Raw genomic sequence first — 23,727 nt, forward strand, 5'->3', positions numbered from 1 at the left:
CAAATTAATTTCTTTTGATAGACAGAGAAATAATTAATAGGCCACCTTTTCTTTCTCGGTGTTCACCAGCTTCCTGTCGTCTCTGTTCTTCAGCTTCCCAGGCGCCTCTGCGGTTGGGAGGGAGGAGTGGAAGATGAAGAGCTTTCCACTGCATTCAGCAGCCTGAGGGCACAATGGAGTTGGGCATGATCAATGACTTACACTTTAATGAATGAGTGATTAAAGAATAATTAATAATGCATCATTATTTCAAAAGGCTATAGGAGTTAAAAGGTTATTACAGCCACTCGGAAACTGTAGAGGAGACTCAGTAAATGTTTACTTGTCAAAGATACTGTGTTTTAATGCTAATTTAAAGTGTAATTTAGTTAAGGAATACTAATAAACAATACAGTCACATTTAATAAAATAGTTTTGAGTGCAGTTTGGAGTTAGAGCAAGCTCGATCAAATTGCACACATCTTTGTTTTACCTTCATTGCTTCCAGTCCAGCTTGAATAACTGGAGCAAAAACAGTTTCGCTCTCATTTGTGTCAGCAAACATGTCAGGGATCTGGCTCAACAGACTATGATAAACAATGCAAGGAACAAAAAAAAAAGAATTTAATCCTTTTAGTTCTACTTTTCTATCTACTTACATTATATTACAAATAGCACTGAATCATTTTTGAGTTACATTCATGCTGCATGCTTAAGAAATCATCATGTCAATAATAAATAAAACTGGTAAACCTACTTGTTGATGACAGCTCGTGATTCCTGAAAGCTGACCAGGAATCCATCCAGAAGGGGCAGAAACATATCTGCCACATCAGAGACCACCATCATCTGGGGCTGAGCTAGTGCACTCTTCACATTGTAGAAGTGCAGGATCTTGTTGTAGGTGACAAAGCCCACTCTGATGGCTGAGCTCTCGGCTCCCTCCTCTCTAAAAAGCAGGAGTCAGGAAACATTCGTGTTCTTGTTCTGGAAAGCACTTTATGATAAATACAATCGATCGATCGATCAACAGATACTTTTGCTTTGTGGCATGGTGCATCATCATGCTGGAAGTAGCCATTAGAAGATGAGTAAGTTGTAGCTATAAAGGGATGCACATGGTCAGCAACAACACTCAAACCGGCCGCAGAAATACTCAAACCAGCCCATTATTATAACAGTGGGTAATTATAATATACATATATAATGAATATAATTCATATTTGCATTGTTATATAAAATGTGTTATCGCGTTTAAATGTTTACAGAGTTGTAAGCAAGGTGACTTAGCAAGGTTTGTTTCGAGTCTGGAAGACTATAGAGTATAAAACGAATCCAAACTAGTTCACAGGAAAAACCGAGGCAAACTTGGAAGATGAGGGAAACACGTTCTCTTGTACAGAGACTGGGTTAGAGAGCACTGTGTGTTTATAGTTCCGAGAGCCACTTCCTCAACATTAATAATTGTGAAAGCTAGTCAACAGAGCCAAAAATACATCACCAGTGCTAAAACAGTGTTTTTAAAAAGAAAAGTTTGGATGTGCAGATCTTGACTCGAGATGGATCATTAGGACAGCAGCATCACGAAAATTATGGGAAGTGACAAAACAAGACTGTTTTCTGGTTTAAATGCCTCAACCCTGCCAAAATATGAATAATGGTGGGTCAAGGGTTTGTGTAAAAATACAAATTTAGAGGAAAAAGGAGACTTTCAAAAGAAAAAAAAAGTGAAAATTGTGAAAGGAAGGCAATAAAATGGCTCTTATCATTCCTAGCTTATCATTTAGCTGACTGAGAAACAGTTACAGAGAGCAAAAGTCAAAAGTTCACACAAGCTCCAACTACACAGAAGAAAGTAAAATGGCACACAATGTTGCCTGCTTACAAAAAAAAAACTTGAAGGGACTATTATCCATTTACAGTCGAAATTTCAGTCAGTGCATTTTATTTTGGGGCTATATTTCAAAATACATACTGTTAATACTATTGAACCCTGGAGTAAATAAAGCGGCTGAAATGGCAGAAGGCTTGAATTCTGCAAGAATACATTATGAGTACATGAGAAGTACTGGGACCTACAGAGAAGTAGTAAATTTGCACTTTGCAGAAAAGTGAAACTGACCTGTGTCTGAGATTTGTAGACTTACACTACCGTTCAAAAGTTTGGGGTCACTTTGAAATGTCCTTATTTTTGAAAGAAAAGCACTGTTCTTTTCAATGAAGATCACTTTAAACTAATCAGAAATCCACTCTATACATACAGTGCGTTTACATGCACATCCAAATCGAGCTACTGTCGGTAATCGAGCTAAGGGTCCCAGCAGGGGTGCCAGAGAAATCCAATCCTACATGCACACAAGGAAATCGAGCTATTGTGTGAGGTGCATTGTGCACCCGAGCCACAGGTGGCGCTACACGCCCCATCGTGTTGGTACACTTCCGGTTGTCGTCATGAAGAAGAGCTATTCAAGAGTATAAACAAAGTTATCAGTTCTCCTTGTTCCTCCTGACCTCTTCTGCTGCTCGCTACTACTACTGTTGTCATGCTGACCGAGGCTGTTGTGTTTCCCGCTTGCGGTCTCGTCATTCGTCACTTCCAGAAGGGGCGGTGCTGAAGTAAGTAGCTCGACTACGTAGCTCGATAGGGTTTACATGCACTAAGTAGCTCAGCTACAATCGCATAATCTAGGTCGCGTAGCTCGATTACGAGAAATCCAGTTCGGTTCGATTTCAGCCGAGCTAAGGTGTTTCCATGGCATTTAGAACTTCGATTTCAGTCGAGCTATGGCAGAAATTCGATTTTCTCTATGTGCATGTAAACGCACTGATTGCTAATGTGGTAAATGACTATTCTAGCTGCAAATGTCTGGTTTTTGGTGCAATATCTCCATAGGTGTATAGAGGCCCATTTCCAGCAACTCTCACTCCAGTGTTCTAATGGTACAATGTGTTTGCTCATTGCCTCAGAAGGCTAATGGAGGATTAGAAAACCCTTGTACAATCATGTTAGCACAGCTAAATGGCCAGAAAAATGTCTTGACTATATTTTCTATTCATTTTACAACTTATGGTGGTAAATAAAAGTGTGACTTTTCATGGAAAACACAAAATTGTCTGGGTGACCCCAAACTTTTGAACGGTAGTGTATCTAAAAATGGTGAGCTGGTTTTAATAAGTCAGGGCCAACAGACAACAGCCATTATCCATACCATGAACCGGTAAAATTGCACCAGGGTCAGCTACCAACTGCTTGGCCTTTGAACGTTCCTGACTATGGGATCTCACAGAGTGGTAAGTTGAGCCATATAAACGCTGGGTGTCCAATGTGTTTTTCATTAAATGCGTGCACTCTAGTGAGCAAAGCCAGGAACAGAGGGGAGAAATAAGATTTAATACCGCAGGCTTATTTGGAGTGCACTTCCAACATGCTTTTGAGGTGAGGTCAGTTTTCCAAACAAACATGGACATACCCACAGGGGCTGGTGGAGAAGGAGCAAGGAGTTTTGCAGGAGATATTGCATGTGAATGACTAGGTGGCAAATCAAAAGACTGTCTTTTTGCATGCCAGACAATCTGGGTACAAACAAGAGCATTGTGCTCCATGAACATTTCAAAGATTTGGCCGTTCTCAATCAGCCCCCACAAAAATCATGTAGGCAGGAATTTTCAAACGATGAGATACAGCAGCTTGGTGGCGTTTTGTTGTTTTGCTTTTCTTCACCCTCATTTTACTGACCATATTTGGCATGGAACTGAGGGCCTTTTTTTTTTTGGTTGCAACGAGCTGCTTTCTGAGCCAACGACAGCTAAAACGTGCATGTGTTACACCTAAGATACAGGGGTGGACAGTAACGAAGGACATTTACTTGAGTATTGTACTTAAGTACACTTTGAGTATCTGTACTTTACTTGAGTATTATTTTTTCTGGAAACTTATGACTTTAACTTCACTACATTTGAAAGGCAAATATTGTACTTTTCACTCCACTACATTTCTATCAAGGGCCTCGTTACTCGTTACTACGAAACAGCTTAGAAAGTGGATGTTTTTTTCTTTTCTTTTCTAAAACATGATTGGTTTTTCGCAGGTGACACTGAGACAGCCTATCAGTAATCATTAGGGTCACGTCACGTCCATAGACTGGATAAACTCAAGTTCAATGATTTCCCAGTAGCATTATTTGAACAAGATCAGTTGATGACAGAATGGAAGGAGGCGGTTCTTCTGGGGAACGCACACACCCATGGCCATACCTAGTAGAACCCATGTTTCAGTTTTCTGAAAGGATTAAAGATTCATTTCATTTTAAATGTTTTCTTTGTTTGCCTAAAACGAACCACATCAAGGCCTACAAAAACTTGCCGTCCAACCTGCGGATGCATATTGAGATATATATACTGTACGTTTTATTCCAAGAGAAAAGCTTGCAGTGAAGTTGTCTGTGCTTTTAGAGCTAGCGATAATGTTGCAATAGCTATGCAGTCTGGTTAGTCAAATGACTTTCTATGGATTTACCCACCAAGCTGCCATCACCTTGTCCATGGCTAACATTTACACACAGTTAGTTAACTTGGACACTGTTAGTTAGCAAGTAAAAACGGAGTTATGCTAACACGAATAACGTTAACTTATCTGAAGTCCTTTCAGAAATATGTTTAGCATAATCTTGCCAAATAAACAATGTAGAAATCTTTCTTTTCTAGTAGCGTTAGCTACCCAATATGATTTTGAGTTTGAAAAGAGTTTGCTAGCATGTCAGGTGGAGTTTCAGTGACGAGCTAGCTTAACATCAAACCACCATGATGGCACAGCATGCGTTCATTTTGTAAATCCAGTCGGATGCTTCAGAGGCATTAGGTTTTGTAAGCGTTGCGGCAATAATACAACAATGCACTGACAGAAAATGTACTTTTAATACTTAAGTATTTTTAAAAGCAAGTACTTCAGTACTTTAACTTTAGTAAAAATTTGACTGTCAAACTTTCACTTGTATCAGAGTAACATTTGACTAGTGGGATCTGTACTTTGACTCAAATAATGAAGTTGGGGACTTTGTCCACCTCTGCTAAGATATGCCATCAAAAAACCGTTTGTTGCCAAAATTTCATGCTGATACATATCACTGCATACCGTAAATAATGCCAGAGTTCTGTTACATGAAAGGTCCTTGATAATTACATTTGAGTGATGAACAGGCTTCAAGACTATATAGTTGGAGTTTTTGAGGGAATGACAAAAACATTGCACAGCTAATCAACACTGCCACTGCGTCTACGTGCTTCCTTACACTATATTCCAAAACTACAAGCAGAAAATTACACCTTTATTAATTATGTTTAAAAATTCATTTAAAATGTTAGCTTTACATACAATTGTATACCTGATTTATTTTACAGCCGATGTAAAATGTCCTGAAGCAAGTCAAGTTAACATTTTTTGGACAATTGTCAGTTAAAAGTAGCATTTTAACTTACTTTGGAAGTTGATCCAGCAGTGTCTTCAGTTCCTCACATATCAGTTTGACAAGTCCACTCTTTATGTTGTTGTAGGAAACATCGATCATGAAGATATAAGCAGGAGGATTGGGAGGCTTATTATTCTGAGAAAAAGAACAAGAAAAAAAATTACTTACCTTGGCTTAACTGCATCAAATTATTGGCAAGGAAAAAAAACCCCAAAACATTACTTATAAACATGAAGCATCTGTGTTTTGAAATGAGCTCAGCGATAATTACAGCACTGACCATTTTTTATTGACTGGACTAGCAGAGAATGCACCATTAAGCACAGGACTCCAGTAGAGGGTTTATAATAACGGTGGTGTAGTGGTTAGCGCTGTCGCCTCACAGCAAGAAGGTCGGGGTTCGAGCCCTGTGACCGGCAAGGGCCTTTCTGTATGGAGTTTGCATGTTCTCCCCGTGTCCGCGTGGGTTTCCTCCGGGTGCTCCGGTTTCCCCCACAGTCCAAAGACATGCAGGTTAGGTTAACTGGTGACTCTAAATTGACCGTAGGTGTGAATGTGAGTGTGAATGGTTGTCTGTGTCTATGTGTCAGCCCTGTGATGACCTGGTGACTTGTCCAGGGTGTACCCCGCCTTTCGCCCGTAGTCAGCTGGGATAGGCTCCAGCTTGCCTGCGACCCTGTAGAACAGGATAAAGCGGCTACAGATAACGAGATGAGATGTTGATTTGACTAACAATACCATTGAGGCGTCTTAATTCTGAAATATATGTGTTAACTTAAAACAGTCAAAATTAACTACTGTATTATGGACCATATAACCACATGGACACCAGTAAAATGATCATAGCTGACACATTCTGATATCTACACTCACTTAGCACTTTATTATTAACACCTACTCATTCATGCAATTATCTCATCAGCCAATCATGTGGCAGCAGTGCAATGTATAAAATTATGCAAATACCAGCCATCAGCTTCGGGTAATTTTCACATCAACCTTTAGAATGTCATGCACAACAGTCTGTATAGTTCATTTAGAAAGGTGCAATAAAGAGGAAGAAAAAAGAAACCATCCAGTGAGCAGCACTTCTGTGCAAGCAAAAGTCTTGTTAAAGAGAGCGGTCAACAGAGAATGACCAGACTGGACTGAGATGGCAGAAAAGCTACAGTAACACATAACCACTCTGTACAATTGTGGTGGGCAAAAAAGCAGCTCCGAACGCACACCATGACGGACCTTGAGGCGGATGGGCTACAACAGCAGAAAGCAACGTCAGGTTCCATTTCCGTCAGTTAAGAACAGAAAGCTGAGGCTGCAGTTGCGCAGGCTCACCAAAACTGGACAGTTGAAGACTAAAAATATAGCCTGGTCTGATGAATCTCAGTTTCTGCTGAGGCACACAGAGGATAGGGCCAGAATTTGGCACCAACAGCATGAATCCATGGACCAAACTTGCCTTGTGTCAACAGTTCAGGCTGGTGGAGGTGGTGTAATGGTGTGGGGAATGTTTTCTTGGCACACTTTGGGCCTGTTAATACCAGCCAATCATCACTCGAATGCCACAGTATATTTGAGTATTGTTCCTGACCATGTGCATCCCTTCATGGCCACAATTTACCATCTTCTACTGGCTGCTTCCAGCATGATGATGCACCATGTCACAAAGCAAAAGTCTCAAACTGGTTTCATGAACATGACGATGAGTTCAGTGTTCTTCAGTGACCTTCCCAGTCACTGGATCTGAATCCAGTAGAACACCTTAGGGATGTGGTAGAACAGGAGATTCACAGCATGAACGTGAACCTGCAAAATCTGCAGGAACTGTGCGATGCGATCATCTCCACATGGACCAGAATCTCAAAGGAATGTTTCCAACATCTTGTGGAATCCACACCATGAAGAATTGAGGCTGGTTTGAGAGCAAAGGGAGGCTGTATCCAGTGTTAGTATACTGTTCCTAATGAAGTGCTCAGTCAGTGTACATTATATAAAATTGCTTACTGTTTTGCTTTCTGGGTACCAGTGTTCAGTATAACACTATCCAAGGGCATTCTAAGTGCAGTTGCTAAAAACTTTAATTAAAAAAAGTATCCATCAATTACTAAATTAATAATGTGATCTTCTAAATGAGGACAAATACAGTCTGTAATGACAATTCTTGTTCGTATCAAGACTAAAAATTCACAATGTAAATGTTCACAGTTTAGGTTCCAGTCAAAAAGATGAGATGGGAGGTGTGGGCTGGAGATTTCTGTTTCAGGAAATTGCATGAAGACAACACGTACTTTTTAAAAGACATGGGTGTTCACCAAGTCATAATAAAACACATCATCTCCAAATGAAGGAAATTCAATACTGTTGTTCTCCCTAGGGATGTGCATCCTGCAAAAATTACACCAAGAGCACAACACACAGTGCTGATATCACATGTCCACTATTTAATAAAAATAAAATAAAATAAATAAATAAAAACCCTGAATGGTGGAAAATGAATCGTTCTCCAAAAATTACTGCACGTCTCAAATTCAGAAAACAACTGAGTTGTCCCACAACATTTCCGGTACAATGTTCTCTGGAGAGATGGGGGGAAAAAACCCAAGAATATTTGGCAGAAATGCACAGCACTAAATTTGGAGGGGGAGGAAACCCCTCCAAAAAAAAAAAATCACTAAAGTCTCATCCCATCTGTGATGCAAGGTCTCAGGGGCTGGACAGCTTATAGTCATTGTGGAAAACTGAATTAAGCTGTATTGCAATTATTTTTACAGCAAAATGTCAGGACAAGAGTCATATTTTGGAATGAACAAGTCAGAATCCAGACCTTAACCCAATTCATGAAAATCTTAAAAATACTGATTAACTGAAAAGGTTTTGATGGGGATTAATGGTCTAAAATAAATTATTATTATCATTGTGCACGTTTGATCAATAGCTACAAAAATGTAGGGTGGATGTGACAGCTGCTAAAGGAGGGAGGTTCAACCAGCTTTTATATGCAAGTGTTGTCATACATGTTCTGGCCTGGACTATGAATAAGGAATCAGTGCATTCAATAATGTGTAATGTGTATTAATGTGTAATAATGTGCTTGTGTCCATCTATCACAGGGGTGGGCAATTATTTTTTCCATGGGGCTACATGAGAAACAGAAAATTTTGTGGAGGGCCGGACCAAAAGGCTGAACTAAATTCTGCATAATATTAATTGTATTTCTTTATATAAAGCAGTAAATAACATTGTTTTTACAAGCTGCTAAGACTGGTAAGAGTATGGAAAAAACGAGGTTGCCTTACAAAAAATGTCATTTATTCAATCAAATTCCCCAAAACAATGGTTAACAAAATGTGAACGTTTGTACCTTTTTTTTCCCCAGTCACATTCACCCCAAAACACAATAAAGACATCACAATATTGTCTTTCTACTCCAAATATCAAGCAAGATACATCATATTATAATAATGATGCCGTGTCGATTCGGTGTAGGTATCAGATCTACAGATCGGCTCGGGCTCCGGCGCCTGCTGGTGACGTCACACTATGTGATTGGCTGGACCGTTTGAAGGATGACGTACAAGTTTGTGGTTGGTCTGGACAAATTACAGAAGTAGTTATCGCGGGATTAGGTTTCGTAGGATTTCATATCATGTTCATGTCGCGCGCATTGCGTTTTTGTTGAACACAACTTCAAAATAAAAGCAATGCACATTCAGTCCATGCATGGGGTAAAATTAGAAAATACGTTTATTTTGTAATTTCTAATTAACCTTACGCGGGCCGGTCAGAATGAACCAAAGGGCCGGATGCGGCCCACGGGCCGTAAAATGCCCAGGTCTGATCTATCACAATGACCTAATAAAAATAAAAATTCATTCATTAATTCATTCATTATTACAATGACCTAAAAATCAAACCACATTTTATGAGTAATTAATGCAGAAATTTAGATAATTCCAAAAGCTTACTTGTTGCAACTGTATTATAAAGCGGAGACAGAGAAAGTTATGCAACAATAAATGGTCAGCCTGTCAATACAAGGTACAAACCCAAAAACCATGGCAAGATGAATACTGGTGCATTTTCCTCTGCTCATTTTGCAAGTGAATTTGCTTCCATTAACACTCTCACAATTGACAGAAGCGCCACAAAAATGTAACACATTACAATAAAATTAAAAGTTTAGTGATACTTTATGCAGTTCTATTCTCATGGGCAACCTATTCCAACTAAGTCCACTTAAAGCATCACTTTCTAGAACTTTGGATATTTCCCACTGCATAATATATTATAATATATGGACATGAGTGTTTTACTGGGAAATACATCACTTGTGTTTTTCATACAAACTACATTCGGGACATGGAGAACCAAAACTGTGACATAAATCTCTGTATGTCACTCATGAGGAAATCGACAAATTGTTTTGATAAATTTGGGTACTTTTTGTTTGTGAATGTGTCTATACAGTATAATAAAAAGAAAATCACATGTTGGCTTGAAGATATGAAGTTTATCTTCTCATGTTGAAAAACTTGCATTTTTCATACGAAACACATAGTGGACCTGAGTGACATACATATACATACACACACACACACACACACACATACATACACACATATATATATATATATATATATATATATATATATATATATATATATACACACACACACACACACACACACACACACACACTGTATATATAAATAAAATGTTATTTACCAGCTGGGAGGTCCGTATTGTGAAATACCATGACCGAGGTCTTGAAAGTACTGGCCGAGGTCACGGTATTTCACCATACGGACCGACCTTAAGCTGGTAAATAATATATTCATTTTTTTCTTTGCCAAATTCTAACAGAAAACGAGAGCGCCTGAAAAGTAAAACTGAGCCGAGACGCCATTTTGAATCCTCATTCACGGCTGTAATGCAAATGGCTTCCTCCTCGGTATACAAGTGCACTTCCATGGCAGGAAAAAAACTACATTTTCCCGCCTATGTAGTCCCCTATTTATACAAAACTGAGTCATTCAGGATTCAGCCATGTTTTTGCTCGGCGTGAGCAGCAGTTAGAGGTTTGTAGCTTTCTCCTGAAATGTTTTATTTTATTTCTTCTTCCTCAGGGTAGTAAAACTTGCTTTCGCTGTGAACACTGTCGTTATCGCTATCCATGCTGTAAAATTAATGCTATTCTCTGGAGAAATGCTGGCAAAAATTTACAAGATTTTTGATAATCTTATAAATAAATCTTATAAAAAAAGATAAACATTGACAAAAAATTCTACTAAGTCTGTTGTTGTTGTGAACGAGCGAGTTGCCTGGGGTCTGTAACTGGGGTCCGTATCGTAGGATACGGACCCGCTTGCCAGCCAATCAGAGCGCAGGATTTGATGGAAACCGCACCGCGAAAAAAATAATTAAATAATATTGGCTGGCTTTGAGCAGTATATCAGATATATTCCATTCAGCTAGCATGACACTGAACGAGTCAAAAATGAGTTCTGTCAATCCTATGTACAAAGTCAAAGTTCTAACAATATAAATGGTACAAGTCCAAAAAGCCTGAACAACCCAACTTATATATAAGCTATATCCAGGTAGACAGTTCAGCTTCACAGTTACTTTTGGTGGTAGTTAATTGTTACATTGCAGTTGCTCAAAATAACACGGCTTTGCTGAGTGAAGTCCTCTTGTAAAAGTCTCCGTCACTTTTCCTCACCTCCAAAGTAGAACTTTATATTTCCACTATTGCTCTCTTTTCCAGTTTTGTGATGTCCGTTGGTCGGTTTTTCTCTTGTAAATATGCGTGAAGAATATCCAGTGACGTTTATGTAGCCTTTCAGGTGTTCAGCACGTCTTTCTCTATAAATCTTCGGTTTTTAATAAAGCAAAGCTTGCTGCCATGTTTGTGTACAAACTATCACAGCCACTCGCTAGCACGGAACTTTTACATCTCCGACATGTGTCTTTTCCAGTTTTTCCATATATTTAATGCGGAAGATTAAATGCACAAAGAATATCCAGTGAAGTTTTGGTAGCTTTTCGGGGGTTCAGTGCATCCATCTCTTTAAATCTTCCACTTTTAATGAAGCAAACCTGGCGGCCATTTTTGTGAACAAACTGTCACAGTCACTTGCTAGCGCAGAAGTTTTACATCTCTGACGTGTCTCTTTTCCAGTTTTTCGATGTCCGTTGGTCTGTTTTTCTCTTGTAAATATGCATGAAGAATATATAATGAAGTTTTGGTAGCCTTTCGGGTGTTCAGCGCATCTTTAGTTTCAGTTTATTTATTTAGTGCTTAAACCGAGCACTGAATTAACTGCGTCTTCTCTCTCTCTTCTGGCCGACAAAGGAATGATTGGGCACGTGCGCAGCAGAAGTTTTGTCATTGGATCTTCGCATGAGCTCTGAAATGTGATGTCGTGTTGTCTTGACAACGTGCAATATTAGAACAATATTGCATGCTCATTCTCCATTGGGGAAAGTGGTGTAATACATGGAGGATAAATTATATGATAATATCGCATGCCATCAATAAACCCACTACAAGGAAATAGAATACATACATGTTATTTACCAGCTGGGAGGTCCGTATCGTGAAATACCGTGACTGAGGTCTTGAAAGTACTGAGCGAGGCCCTCTGGGCCGAGGTCAGTATTCAAGGCCGAGGTCACGGTATTTCGCCATACGGACCGACCTTAAGCTGGTAAATAATATATTAATTTTTTTCTTTATCAAATTCTAACAGAAAACGAGAGCGCCCGAAAGGGAAAACCGAGCCGAGGTGAGCCGCCATTTTGGATCCTCATTCACGGCTGTAATGCAAATGGCTTCCTCCTCGGTATACAAGTGCACTTCCATGGCAGGACATCACTCCCAGTGTTTTCCCGCTGACTATATTTTCGAAGATAAACTTCATATCTTCGCACAACCGTGTAATATCCTCTATATATAGTGCCTTCTTTTTGAATCTGTTGTCTTCAGTCTGCTGCAGTGTTTCAGCAAATGGGGAAATACAATGTGACTGCCAAGAAATGTAGTTCCATTGGATGTTTCCTGGGGCATGCTGAACCCTTGTACTGAAATAAACCCTCCAAGCAATGTATTTGTTATCCACATAATATTAAAAGTATTCAATTCTAAATGAAATACTGAATGGCTTAGCGAGATCTACCATGTGTGATTGTGGTAAATTGTTATATTGTTCAAGCATATTTTAAATAACACCACTTTCAATGTTCACACAAATACTCAAGTATTCTGATTTTCAAATGCAAAGTATATTTTGCCACAAATAACGCTCAGTGGTCAGTGTGTAATATATTGTTGAGAAGAAGCTGTAAATAGAGCATTACTTTGCAGTAATCCAGCGTAGCGGCGAACTCGTAAGAACCCAGGGACAGCTCTGGTCTTTCATATACATCCACTCTTCTGCCCATATGGTCCAGGTGCTGGAAATACTGGACAGGAACTACAGAGGGATACATTTTTACTTCTTTCTTTCTCAAAAGAAATTACTTCATGGGAAAATATATCTGTTGGTTGCCGACCTTGTTGCTAAGTCAAAAAAGCAACAGTGAAGCATGCCTGTGGTACTGACCCTCATTAACACAGCTGCAGAAGCCACACTGGAAGCGTCTTCCACCGTCGATGAAGAGCATAAAGGGGCACATGTAGGCCTTACAGCGGTTACAGCGTATGGGTCCTGTCTCGCCATGATTTACTATGTATAGAGGAGTCTGATGTAAACAGAATCAAGAGAAGACAAAGATGTTTATCATTTTGGCCTGTACCACAGACCTTCAGATGCTTAGGATTATAATGCATGAAGACCCCACACATTTCTAGTTCTTATAACTGATAAGTAAATCACGAGCATAAAGTGGAACGGTGTCCTCTTTGTGTAGCAAAACGAAGACAAGTTGTAAATTAAGCTTGTGTGCTCTGTTCACAGCTGTTGCTCAAGTCTATGTTTACAAGAATTAAGAGAAATGGTTTCACCCAGTGTAACTAACTATACAAATGTTGTATAATTTACAGCAGATGCACAATATAGAGACTATATTTACAGAGATAAAATATAGTCTTAATTTATTATTCATGTGCATCCATCACATTGGTCAATTAGGAGGCATGGAACCTTTTCTTTTTTTTTTTTTCCGGATATGTTTCCCAAAGACTGAATTTTAAACTAATTAGCCTCTTGTGAAAGAACACGCTAACATTACCGAAAAAGGACCTACAGCAATACTGCTGTCATAGACAGAAAGGTGAGACTGACTGAAGATTCCTGGACCACACAACACTCGCAGACCTCAGCAATCAACAGTTCCCATGGAACATACCATCATTTGTCATGTACAATACAACATGAAATAACATTTAATGTAAATCTATTATCTAGAACACAGCTATCATATACAGTATACACCTACATGTTACTTTATTAGTTAACTTCAGTATTAACCCCTTCCCTTACTTTTACAGGAGTAATTACAGAAATAAGAGTACAAGTTAATAGTGACCCAAATGCATCAGGGCTCGACATTAAGGACTGCCCGATTGCCCGGGGCAAGTGAAACGTGCATTCGGGAAAGTGAGATATGTCCCCGACATGCCTGACCGGGCAAGTTGGAATGAGCATATATTAACAACTAGCACCACAAAAATGAGGCTTTTTGATCTATTATTTCAGTTCCTAAAAGTGTCCTTCACTACGTATCCGCCATTATGTCTTGGCTGTTTTCTTACTCTCGGTTTCATTTACTGCTTTGCAAGTTATTTTATATACCCCACTGTTGTAGTATGGTACATGTACTGTTTATAGACCCGTGCATGACGTCCCGCATCACGTGATAATTACAGCCAGGGTCAGACAGACACTGTCTTTCATGCAAGCAAGGCTTAATCTGTCTTCAATATGGTTAATTTTTGCGCTGTTTTTGCCTCTTCAAGCAGTGAAATAGATAAAAGGCATTACCGTCTCCCCGCTACCAAGAAAAATGTTAACAAATAGAAGCAAATGCTTCAAGAACAACGAGGAAATGAGTGGTTAAAGAATACGAGGAGAGGAGCTCAGCCTGAAAACTCCAGAGAAATTCAGGATTGTATTTAAAATGTATTTTACGAAAACAGAAAGTCGGAAGTGAGGATGGAAGTGTTTGCTTAAGAATCTCGTTTTATTTTTTTTTTCTGCTCGCATTCGAGTTCGCGCCTTCATGAAAGTGTTTGATTTTCTTAAAGGTTAAAAAGGTTTTCTTAAAGGCCGCTTCCTTATTCGACACAGAAAACCCAGATTGGTTTCAAACAACTCGGGCATAAAAAAACTCAACAAAGAGTGACATGCGTGATAAATCCTGAAAGAACAGAAGAGATTAAGAGCAGAGAGAGCTGGAGCTTTGTTTCTGTTATCAGAGGAACACAGTCCTGTACAAAAAAATAAAAATACAAAAATAAAACATAAAAAAAGCACCACACCGTGTTCAGACAGACGGGCTGCGCTGATTCAGTTATAGGTTGCCAGGACTGTTTAAAGCACTCACAACCTACACACTAATTTTAAACTCAAACATTATCCTGTCTGTCATGACACAGCGCAGTTTTTTTTTTTTTTTTAAACCTAGAGGTGGATGATATCACAAAAAAACTATATATAAATATTCTCGGGCGGCACGGTGGTGTAGTGGTTAGCGCTGTCGCCTCACAGCAAGAAGGTCCTGGGTTCGAGCCCCGGGGCCGGCGAGGGCCTTTCTGTGTGGAGTTTGCATGTTCTCCCCGTGTCCGCGTGGGTTTCCTCCGGGTGCTCCGGTTTCCCCCACAGTCCAAAGACATGCAGGTTAGGTTAACTGGTGACTCTAAATTGACCGTAGGTGTGAATGTGAGTGTGAATGGTTGTCTGTGTCTATATGTGTCAGCCCTGTGATGACCTGGCGACTTGTCCAGGGTGTACCCCGCCTTTCGCCCGTAGTCAGCTGGGATAGGCTCCAGCTTGCCTGCGACCCTGTAGAACAGGATAAAGCGGCTACAGATAATGAGATGAGATGAGAATATTCTCAAACACAGTACTGTTCAAAAGTCTTGGCACCCTATTGTTTTCTTCATACAAACTTTGTGCTAGATTTCTATTTTATGATTTCTACATTATCGAGTAATGAACCCACAGTCTGAGAGAGTTCTACACAAACACACAGAACTTTACAACAGCTGCATGCATGTGAAATGGAAATAAATCAACTAAGGAAGGAAAAACTATTTTGGATAAAATTGTTACTGTCTGTTACAAGTAAAAAGTAACCAATAACCAAACTTAATAATAAAATTAATCAATAACCAAACTGCAACCCAATGTGTGATCTTCATTTTATGTTGCAATTCACAACTATTCTATGGTTTTCCTAAAAAAAAATTATTTCTCGCAAAATAGGGGGCAAGTGATAATATGGGGGGGGGGGGGGGGGGGGGGTGGAAATTTACCCCCACTTGCCCCCCAGGGCAAGTAGGTTTAAAAGTTAATGTCGAGCCCTGTGCATCCCTCATTTTGGCTATGCAATAACATAATACTTCAAAAGTAAAAGATAAGGACCACTGACAATGATCTAGCATACATACTTCATTTTTTGGCACTGTGGCAAAAGGTTTGATGATGGCCGCCAGAGGCACTTGCCACTGCTTAGCAAGGTCAGAGGTGCAGGGAAATGAGTAGGTAGTGCATCGCATGAACCTTGGGCTAGCATTTCCTGAAACAATAAACAATCTGGCTAAGAATTTTTTTTTATTTTCTACTATGAAGACATTGATTATAGTTTAATTTGCTGCATCATTCAATGACATATCCATCAACTTTCATTTTTATACTAGCGTCAAGGTTTAATGGTATTCTTAGACACTGAATTGCTTGTACAAGCATAAAGAAATGCTTTTCATTCGAGACCACAAAGCACTTCAGTAAGTCATTCTGGAAAAGGACATCTGCTAAATGCTGGAGAAGCAAATGCAAACATAGGTCACTTACTTTGCTACAGAACTCACCTTGATCCTGAACAGTGAAATTGGTCGTGACAAGGGGCGGCACTTGACCCCTCAGATTTGTGGGGTAGACCTGACTACCTCTCTTATCCTGGTCACTTTCAATCACTTGTATCTATATCGTGAAATGTAATGGTATTTTAGAGAAAAACAGAGTACATACTGAATTTCAGATAATCTATTTTTTTAACCTAATTTACTAGAACTATAAAAACAGCATATCATCTTACCACCATCATTAATACAGAAGAGAATTTACTTACACACACACACACACACACACTGTCCAGACAAATGCCAGCCAGAGTTTTAAAACATTTAAATGGCATAATAATGTACATTAATATAAAACACACAGTTGATTATCGAGAAATAGTCAAAATTTCTCAACCAATCACCTTGAGTGATTCGGCAAAATGGCTGCCAGTCGCTTTGTCACCGTAAGTGAGGAAGAATTACAAATTATGAAAGAAAATGCTGTTCCTAAACGCACAAAAGATGCTACAAAGTTTGCTCTAAAACTACTCAAACATAAGGTGGAATTGTGACGTACAACCCCGATTCCAAAAAAGTTGGGACAAAGTACAAATTGTAAATAAAAACGGAATGCAATAATGTGGAAGTTTCAAAATTCCATATTTTATTCAGAATAGAACATTGATGACATATCAAATGTTTAAACTGAGAAAATGTATCATTTAAAGAGAAAAATTAGGTGATTTTAAATTTCATGACAACAACACATCTCAAAAAAGTTGGGACAAGGCCATGTTTACCACTGTGAGACATCCCCTTTTCTCTTTACAACAGTCTGGAAACGTCTGGGGACTGAGGAGACAAGTTGCTCAAGTTTAGGGATAGGAATGTTAACCCATTCTTGTCTAATGTAGGATTCTGGTTGCTCAACTGTCTTAGGTCTTTTTTGTCGTATCTTCCGTTTTATGATGCGCCAAATGTTTTCTATGGGTGAAAGATCTGGACTGCAGGCTGGCCAGTTCAGTACCCGGACCCTTCTTCTACACAGCCATGATGCTGTAATTGATGCAGTATGTGGTTTGGCATTGTCATGTTGGAAAATGCAAGGTCTTCCCTGAAAGAGACGTCGTCTGGATGGGAGCATATGTTGCTCTAGAACCTGGATATACCTTTCAGCATTGATGATGTCTTTCCAGATGTGTAAGCTGCCCATGCCACACGCACTAATGCAACCCCATACCATCAGAGATGCAGGCTTCTGAACTGAGCGCTGATAACAACTTGGGTCGTCCTTCTCCTCTTTAGTCCGAATGACACGGCGTCCCTGATTTCCATAAAGAACTTCACATTTTGATTCGTCTGACCACAGAACAGTTTTCCACTTTGCCACAGTCCATTTTAAATGAGCCTTGGCCCAGAGAAGACGTCTGCGCTTCTGGATCGTGTTTAGATACGGCTTCATCTTTGAACTATAGTTTTAGCTGGCAACGGCGGATGGCACGGTGAATTGTGTTCACAGACAATGTTCTCTGGAAATATTCCTGAGCCCATTTTGTGATTTCCAATACAGAAGCATGCCTGTATGTGATGCAGTGCCGTCTAAGGGCCCGAAGATCACGGGCACCCAGTATGGTTTTCCGGCCTTGACCCTTACACACAGAGATTCTTCCAGATTCTCTGAATCTTTTGATGATATTATGCACTGTAGATGATGATATATTCAAACTCTTTACAATTTTACACTGTCGAACTCCTTTCTGATATTGCTCCACTATTTGTCGGTGCAGAATTAGGGGGATTGGTGATCCTCTTCCCATCTTTACTTCTGAGAGCCGCTGCCACTCCAAGATGCTCTTTTTATACCCAGTCATGTTAATGACCTATTGCCAATTGACCTAATGAGTTGCAATTTGGTCCTCCAGCTGTTCCTTTTTTGTACCTTTAACTTTTCCAGCCTCTTATTGCCCCTGTCCCAACTTTTTTGAGATGTGTTGCTGTCATGAAATTTCAAATGAGCCAATATTTGGCATGAAATTTCAAAATGTCTCATTTTCGACATTTGATATGTTGTCTATGTTCTATTGTGAATACAATATCAGTTTTTGAGATTTGTAAATTACTGCATTCTGTTTTTATTTACAATTTGTACTTTGTCCCAGGCGGCACGGTGGTGTAGTGGTTAGCGCTGTCGCCTCACAGCAAGAAGGTCCTGGGTTCGAGCCCCGTGGCCGGCGAGGGCCTTTCTGTGCGGAGTTTCCATGTTCTCCCCGTGTTCGCGTGGGTTTCCTCCGGGTGCTCCGGTTTCCCCCACAGTCCAAAGACATGCAGGTTAGGTTAACTGGTGACTCTAAATTGCCCGTAGGTGTGAATGTGAGTGTGAATGGTTGTCTGTGTCTATGTGTCAGCCCTGTGATGACCTGGCGACTTGTCCAGGGTGTACCCCGCCTTTCGCCCGTAGTCAGCTGGGATAGGCTCCAGCTTGCCTGCGACCCTGTAGAACAGGATAAAGCGGCTAGAGATAATGAGATGAGATGAGACTTTGTCCCAACTTTTTTGGAATCGGGGTTGTATTTTATCTATTTCAAAACAAAGTATTTTATGTGACTCAGCTTAGATAAGTGACCCAAGCCTGCACACATGCTGCAAATCTGTGCGAGTTACATTTGCATGCCGCTTTTGAAGAAATAAATCATTTTTAATACGATTTTTTAAAAAATAAATCACCTGTGTATTTACACTAAAACAATTATCTGCCTCAGGCTCAGTGAATATCGGTGAATAATAACCTCCACTTCGTCTCGGTTATTATTCACCAATATTCACTTCGCCTTTGGTGAAAAATTGTTGATGAACAGTCAGCATTTAGACAACAGAACAAAAGTGATGGAATTAATTAGCAATTGTTTCCCCACAGCTAGATGTTGACTGAAGAAATAACGATGAGGCTTGTGTTTAAACACTGCAAGTGACTTTTACTTGATGAGACAGAGACTGATATGGATGACGAAGTGTGGCAGATGTAGCATCTTTCGGTCCAATTGGCATGAAATGTTTAAACGCAATATCCTCAGTTTTCATTTTTGGGGCAAACACAATTTTAAATGCTATAACTTGTGTGTGAGAGATATACAGTGGTGCTTGAAAGTTTGTGAACCCTTTAGAATTTTCTATATTTCTGCATAAATATGACCTAAAACATCATCAGATTTTTGCACAAGTCCTAAAAGTAGATAAAGAGAACCCAGTTAAACAAGTGAGACAAAAATATTATACTTGGTCATTTATTTATTGAGGAAAATGATCCAATATTACATATCTGTGAGTGACAAAAGTATGTGAACCTCTAGGATTAGCAGTTCATTTGAAGGTGAAATTAGAGTCAGGTGTTTTCAATCAATGGGATGACAATCAGGTGTGAGTGGGCACCCTGTTTTATTTAAAGAACAGGGATCTATCAAAGTCTGATCTTCACAACACGTTTGTGGAAGTGTATCATGGCACCAACAAAGGAGATTTCTGAGGACCTCAGAAAAAGCGTTGTTGATGCTCATCAGGCTGGAAAAGGTTACAAAACCTTCTCTAAAGAGTTTGGACTCCACCAATCCACAGTCAGACAGATTGTGTACAAATGGAGGACATTCAAGACCATTGTTCCCCTCCCCAGGAGTGGTCGACCAACAAAGATCACTCCAAGAGCAAGATGTGTAATAGTCGGCGAGGTCACAAAGGACCCCAGGGTAACTTCTAAGCAACTGAAGGCCTCTCTCACATTGGCTAATGTTCATAAGTCCACCATCAGGAGAACACTGAACAACAATGGTGTGCATGGCAGGGTTGCAAGGAGAAAGCCACTGCTCTCCAAAAAGAACATTGCTGCTCATCTGCAGTTTTCTAAAGGTCACGTGGACAAGCCAGAAGGCTATTGGAAAAATGTTTTGTGGACAGAGGAGACCAAAATAGAACTTTTTGGTTTAAATGAGAAGCATTATGTTTGGAGAAAGGAAAACACTGCATTCCAGCATAAGAACCCCATCCCATCTGTGAAACATGGTGGTGGTAGTATCATGGTTTGGGCCTGTTTTGCTGTATCTGGGCCAGGACGGCTTGTCATCATTGATGGAACAATGAATTCTGAATTATGCCAGCGGATTGTAAAGGAAAATGTCAGGACATCTGTCCATGAACTGAATCTCAAGAGAAGGTGGGTCATGCAGCAAGACAACGACCCTAAGCACACAAATTGTTCTACCAAAGAATGGTTAAAGAAGAATAAAGTTAACATTTTGGAATGGCCAAGTCAAAGTCCTGACCTTAATCCAATGGAAATGTTGTGGAAGGACCTGAAGTGAGCAGTTCATGTGAGGAAACCCACGAACATCCCAGAGCTGAAGCTGTTCTGTACGGAGGAATGGGCTAAAATTCCTCCAAGCCGGTGTGCAGGACTGATCAACAGTTTAGTTTAGTTGCAGTTATTGCTGCACAAGGGGGTCACACCAGATACTGAAAGCAAAGGTTCACATACTTTTGCCACTCACTGATATGTAATATTGGATAATTTTCCTCAATAAATAAATGAGCAAGTATAATATTTTTGTCTCATTTGCTTAACTGGGTTCTCTTTATCTACTTTTAGGACTTGTGTGAAAATCTGATGATGTTTTAGGTCATATTTATGCAGAAATATAGAAAATTCTAAAGGGTTCACAAACTTTCAAGCACCACTGTATGAGCAAAAGGTAAACATATTTTAGTTCAAGAAAGCATACAGTTTTCGTAACTATATAAAAGTAGAAAATATTATAATTTGACCATGTGAAGGGTTTTTCCACGCCACCACGCATTTCATTCTCCGCCCATCCTGAATCAATAACCGTGGTATTTAACTGAGCATTTTAATGGCTTGTTTTTATAGTGCTAATGTGGTCTAATTTACTACACATTACTTAGCAGCACCTGATCTCCAAACACAAACAATATGCACTGTTCGAGGTAGGCTGTTTAATAAGGCCAAATTGGACAATCATTTAATTACTGTACAATTAGTGTATAATACAAGTTTGGCTTTGATGTGTTCCTTTGCAAATCAGGTAGTTGTTGAGCCTTTATTTGTTTACGTGCCTCAAACACTGGGACCATTATAGTGTTTATTGTTCAAGTAAGTTCTTACCAATCAGTACTTACCGTGCTAGGTATGGAGTCTGGATCGAGTTTCTTCTGAGGAGGTCCAGCCATGTTGGCAGCTCCGCCAGGATAGCCTCCTGGGAAAGAGCCTGGCTGCAGCCCTGCCATCGGTGACCCTGGCATCTGTCCTCCATATAATCCTGTAACCACAAAGACATGCAGGTTACAAAACGGTCTCAGCTTGGTGTGCATATAATTTAAAAGCCCAGTTCACATCAATATTAAATTACTGTTTTGATGCAAAATGCCAACCCTCCTTTTACCTGGCTGTTGAGGCGGAAATCCCTGAGGTGCTGGTGGCTGTTGGAATCCAGCTCCACTCAGTGGAGGAGGGGGAAGCTGTGAATTAGACAGTCCCATTGGTGGAGGCCCTGATGCACTCATGGGTGGACTAGCTGCCACTGGTGGACACGTACCCATCGAGAGAGGTTGAGTGCCTGGAGGAGACATGGGTGGATGTCCCATTGTTGGTGGTGGCGACATTTGGAAATGCTGTGGTGTGGCTACAGACTGCGGAGTTTGCATGGGTCTTTGGGCTAGATAAAACAACAAAAAGGGAACAAGTCAGAGGAAATAGCTATTTTAATAACAAACAAAACTTAATATTAAGAAAAAGAACTGCTCAACCTCAACTTACCATATCCATCAATGTTCATAGCACTCATCTGATTGCTTATTTGTTGGGCTGGAGGTGTGGCCGGAGTCATGCTGTGGTACGGTCTTTGTGGCGGTTGTCCATACGGAGACATGACAGGTGCAGAGACTGCCGGAGTGGGAGGGAGCCTAATAATTACAAAAAAAAGTAACAAGGCTCAAATTAAACTGAAATTTTACAAAATTCACAAAAAAGAGCTTTAATCTAACTCTGGGCAAAGAAAGTTACTTCTGTGGGTGTGCGCCATTTTGTTGAATAGGAGATCCATATTGGCTAGACACAGGTGGTGGAGGCATCCCAGAAGGAGAGGAGGCAGCTGGTTTGAGCATACCTGAAACATAACATTTACAGCATTATAATAAGCAGCCAGTAATCAAATGACATGGCTATTTAAACACAAACAGCATATCATACTCCGAAAGAGTAGAATGTCACCTTTCATTCTGTCTCTAATTGAAGCTCCTTACACTAATATGACATGTAGCTGTACAGGAACAAAAGATCAGGACAAGTGGCCCAAATGCAAAGCAGTACTACAAAACTGCCTTTTACAAATGTCTTGATAATTACACACAGTTCACGACAACGACAATTAATCAGCCATTCAGGACAGCAACTAAGATCAGAGCTGTACAAACTGAAATAACTGAACACGCCAAGTCATAAGCTTAAATATCATTTTGTATTAAAATATCTAGTCACCACAACCAGCTTGTGAACAAGACAAGACTTGTTCTTGTCGAGTGAGAAACAAAAATAAAAATAGAAAGTGAAGGAAATTTCACTGTACCTGTTGGCTGTGGAGGAAAGGAGTGTGGTGGCGCTCCATAATGCCCATAATGGGATTGTGGAGGGGGAGCCCCAAATGCAGTGGGGTATCCCCCCATTCCCGCCTGGGCCTGCGAGTATGGAGGCGTAGCAACATAACCCTGCTGGCTCATCCTGTTAGATGTATTTCATTCCAAAAATAAAGAACAGCAACAACCTGTAGAGTTAATATAAATGAGTCTTTCAAAAATCTTCTTCGTAACACCAACCATGATAATGTCGTTAAACGATATGACTCTTCCAAAAATGTCAATATTTATGCCTCCACTTTTAGTAAGGATGGCATCTCTAGGTTGCCGCTTAGGTAAATAACAGTTTATTCAATCTGTAATATGGCATTACAGCTTGGTTCATGCCATATTGCATGGCAACTCATGATCTTGTGTAAGATGGACCTTTACCATTGAACTATTCTGAGATAATAAGAGCAATAAAACGGTGATCTCAGAGAGAGAGTGTGTGTGTGTGTGTGTGTGTGTATTGATACATCCATTTACAATGGTTATCCTTCTGTAAGGAAACATGTGTAACAAAATAAAATAAAGGTTAGACCAGGGCGGCACAGTGGTGCAGTGGTTATCACTGTCGCCTCACAGCAAGAAGGTTCTGGGTTC

The 23,727-nt window shown here is 39.9% G+C and overlaps 1 protein-coding gene across 2 annotated transcripts in view; it reads right to left on the reverse strand.

Moving 5' to 3' along the window:
• The window catches only part of sec24d (SEC24 homolog D, COPII coat complex component), a 37,890-nt gene that overhangs the window by 12,832 nt on the left and 1,331 nt on the right, over positions 1–23,727 (reverse strand). For both annotated transcript variants that reach the window (XM_060935383.1, XM_060935374.1), the window contains exons 2-14: positions 23,076–23,270; positions 22,514–22,616; positions 22,268–22,413; positions 21,894–22,166; positions 21,631–21,770; positions 16,477–16,588; positions 16,057–16,184; positions 13,049–13,187; positions 12,804–12,919; positions 5,455–5,579; positions 737–928; positions 473–566; positions 46–162 (exon numbers count right to left, since the gene is read on the reverse strand). In XM_060935383.1, coding sequence (XP_060791366.1) covers positions 46–162; positions 473–566; positions 737–928; positions 5,455–5,579; positions 12,804–12,919; positions 13,049–13,187; positions 16,057–16,184; positions 16,477–16,588; positions 21,631–21,770; positions 21,894–22,166; positions 22,268–22,413; positions 22,514–22,616; positions 23,076–23,226 — 1,836 coding nt within the window. In that variant the 5' untranslated portion in view covers positions 23,227–23,270. The remainder of the gene's footprint in view (positions 1–45; positions 163–472; positions 567–736; positions 929–5,454; positions 5,580–12,803; positions 12,920–13,048; positions 13,188–16,056; positions 16,185–16,476; positions 16,589–21,630; positions 21,771–21,893; positions 22,167–22,267; positions 22,414–22,513; positions 22,617–23,075; positions 23,271–23,727) is intronic.

Source organism: Neoarius graeffei, chromosome 1 (genome assembly GCF_027579695.1).
Source record: "Neoarius graeffei isolate fNeoGra1 chromosome 1, fNeoGra1.pri, whole genome shotgun sequence".
Taxonomy (NCBI): domain Eukaryota; kingdom Metazoa; phylum Chordata; class Actinopteri; order Siluriformes; family Ariidae; genus Neoarius; species Neoarius graeffei.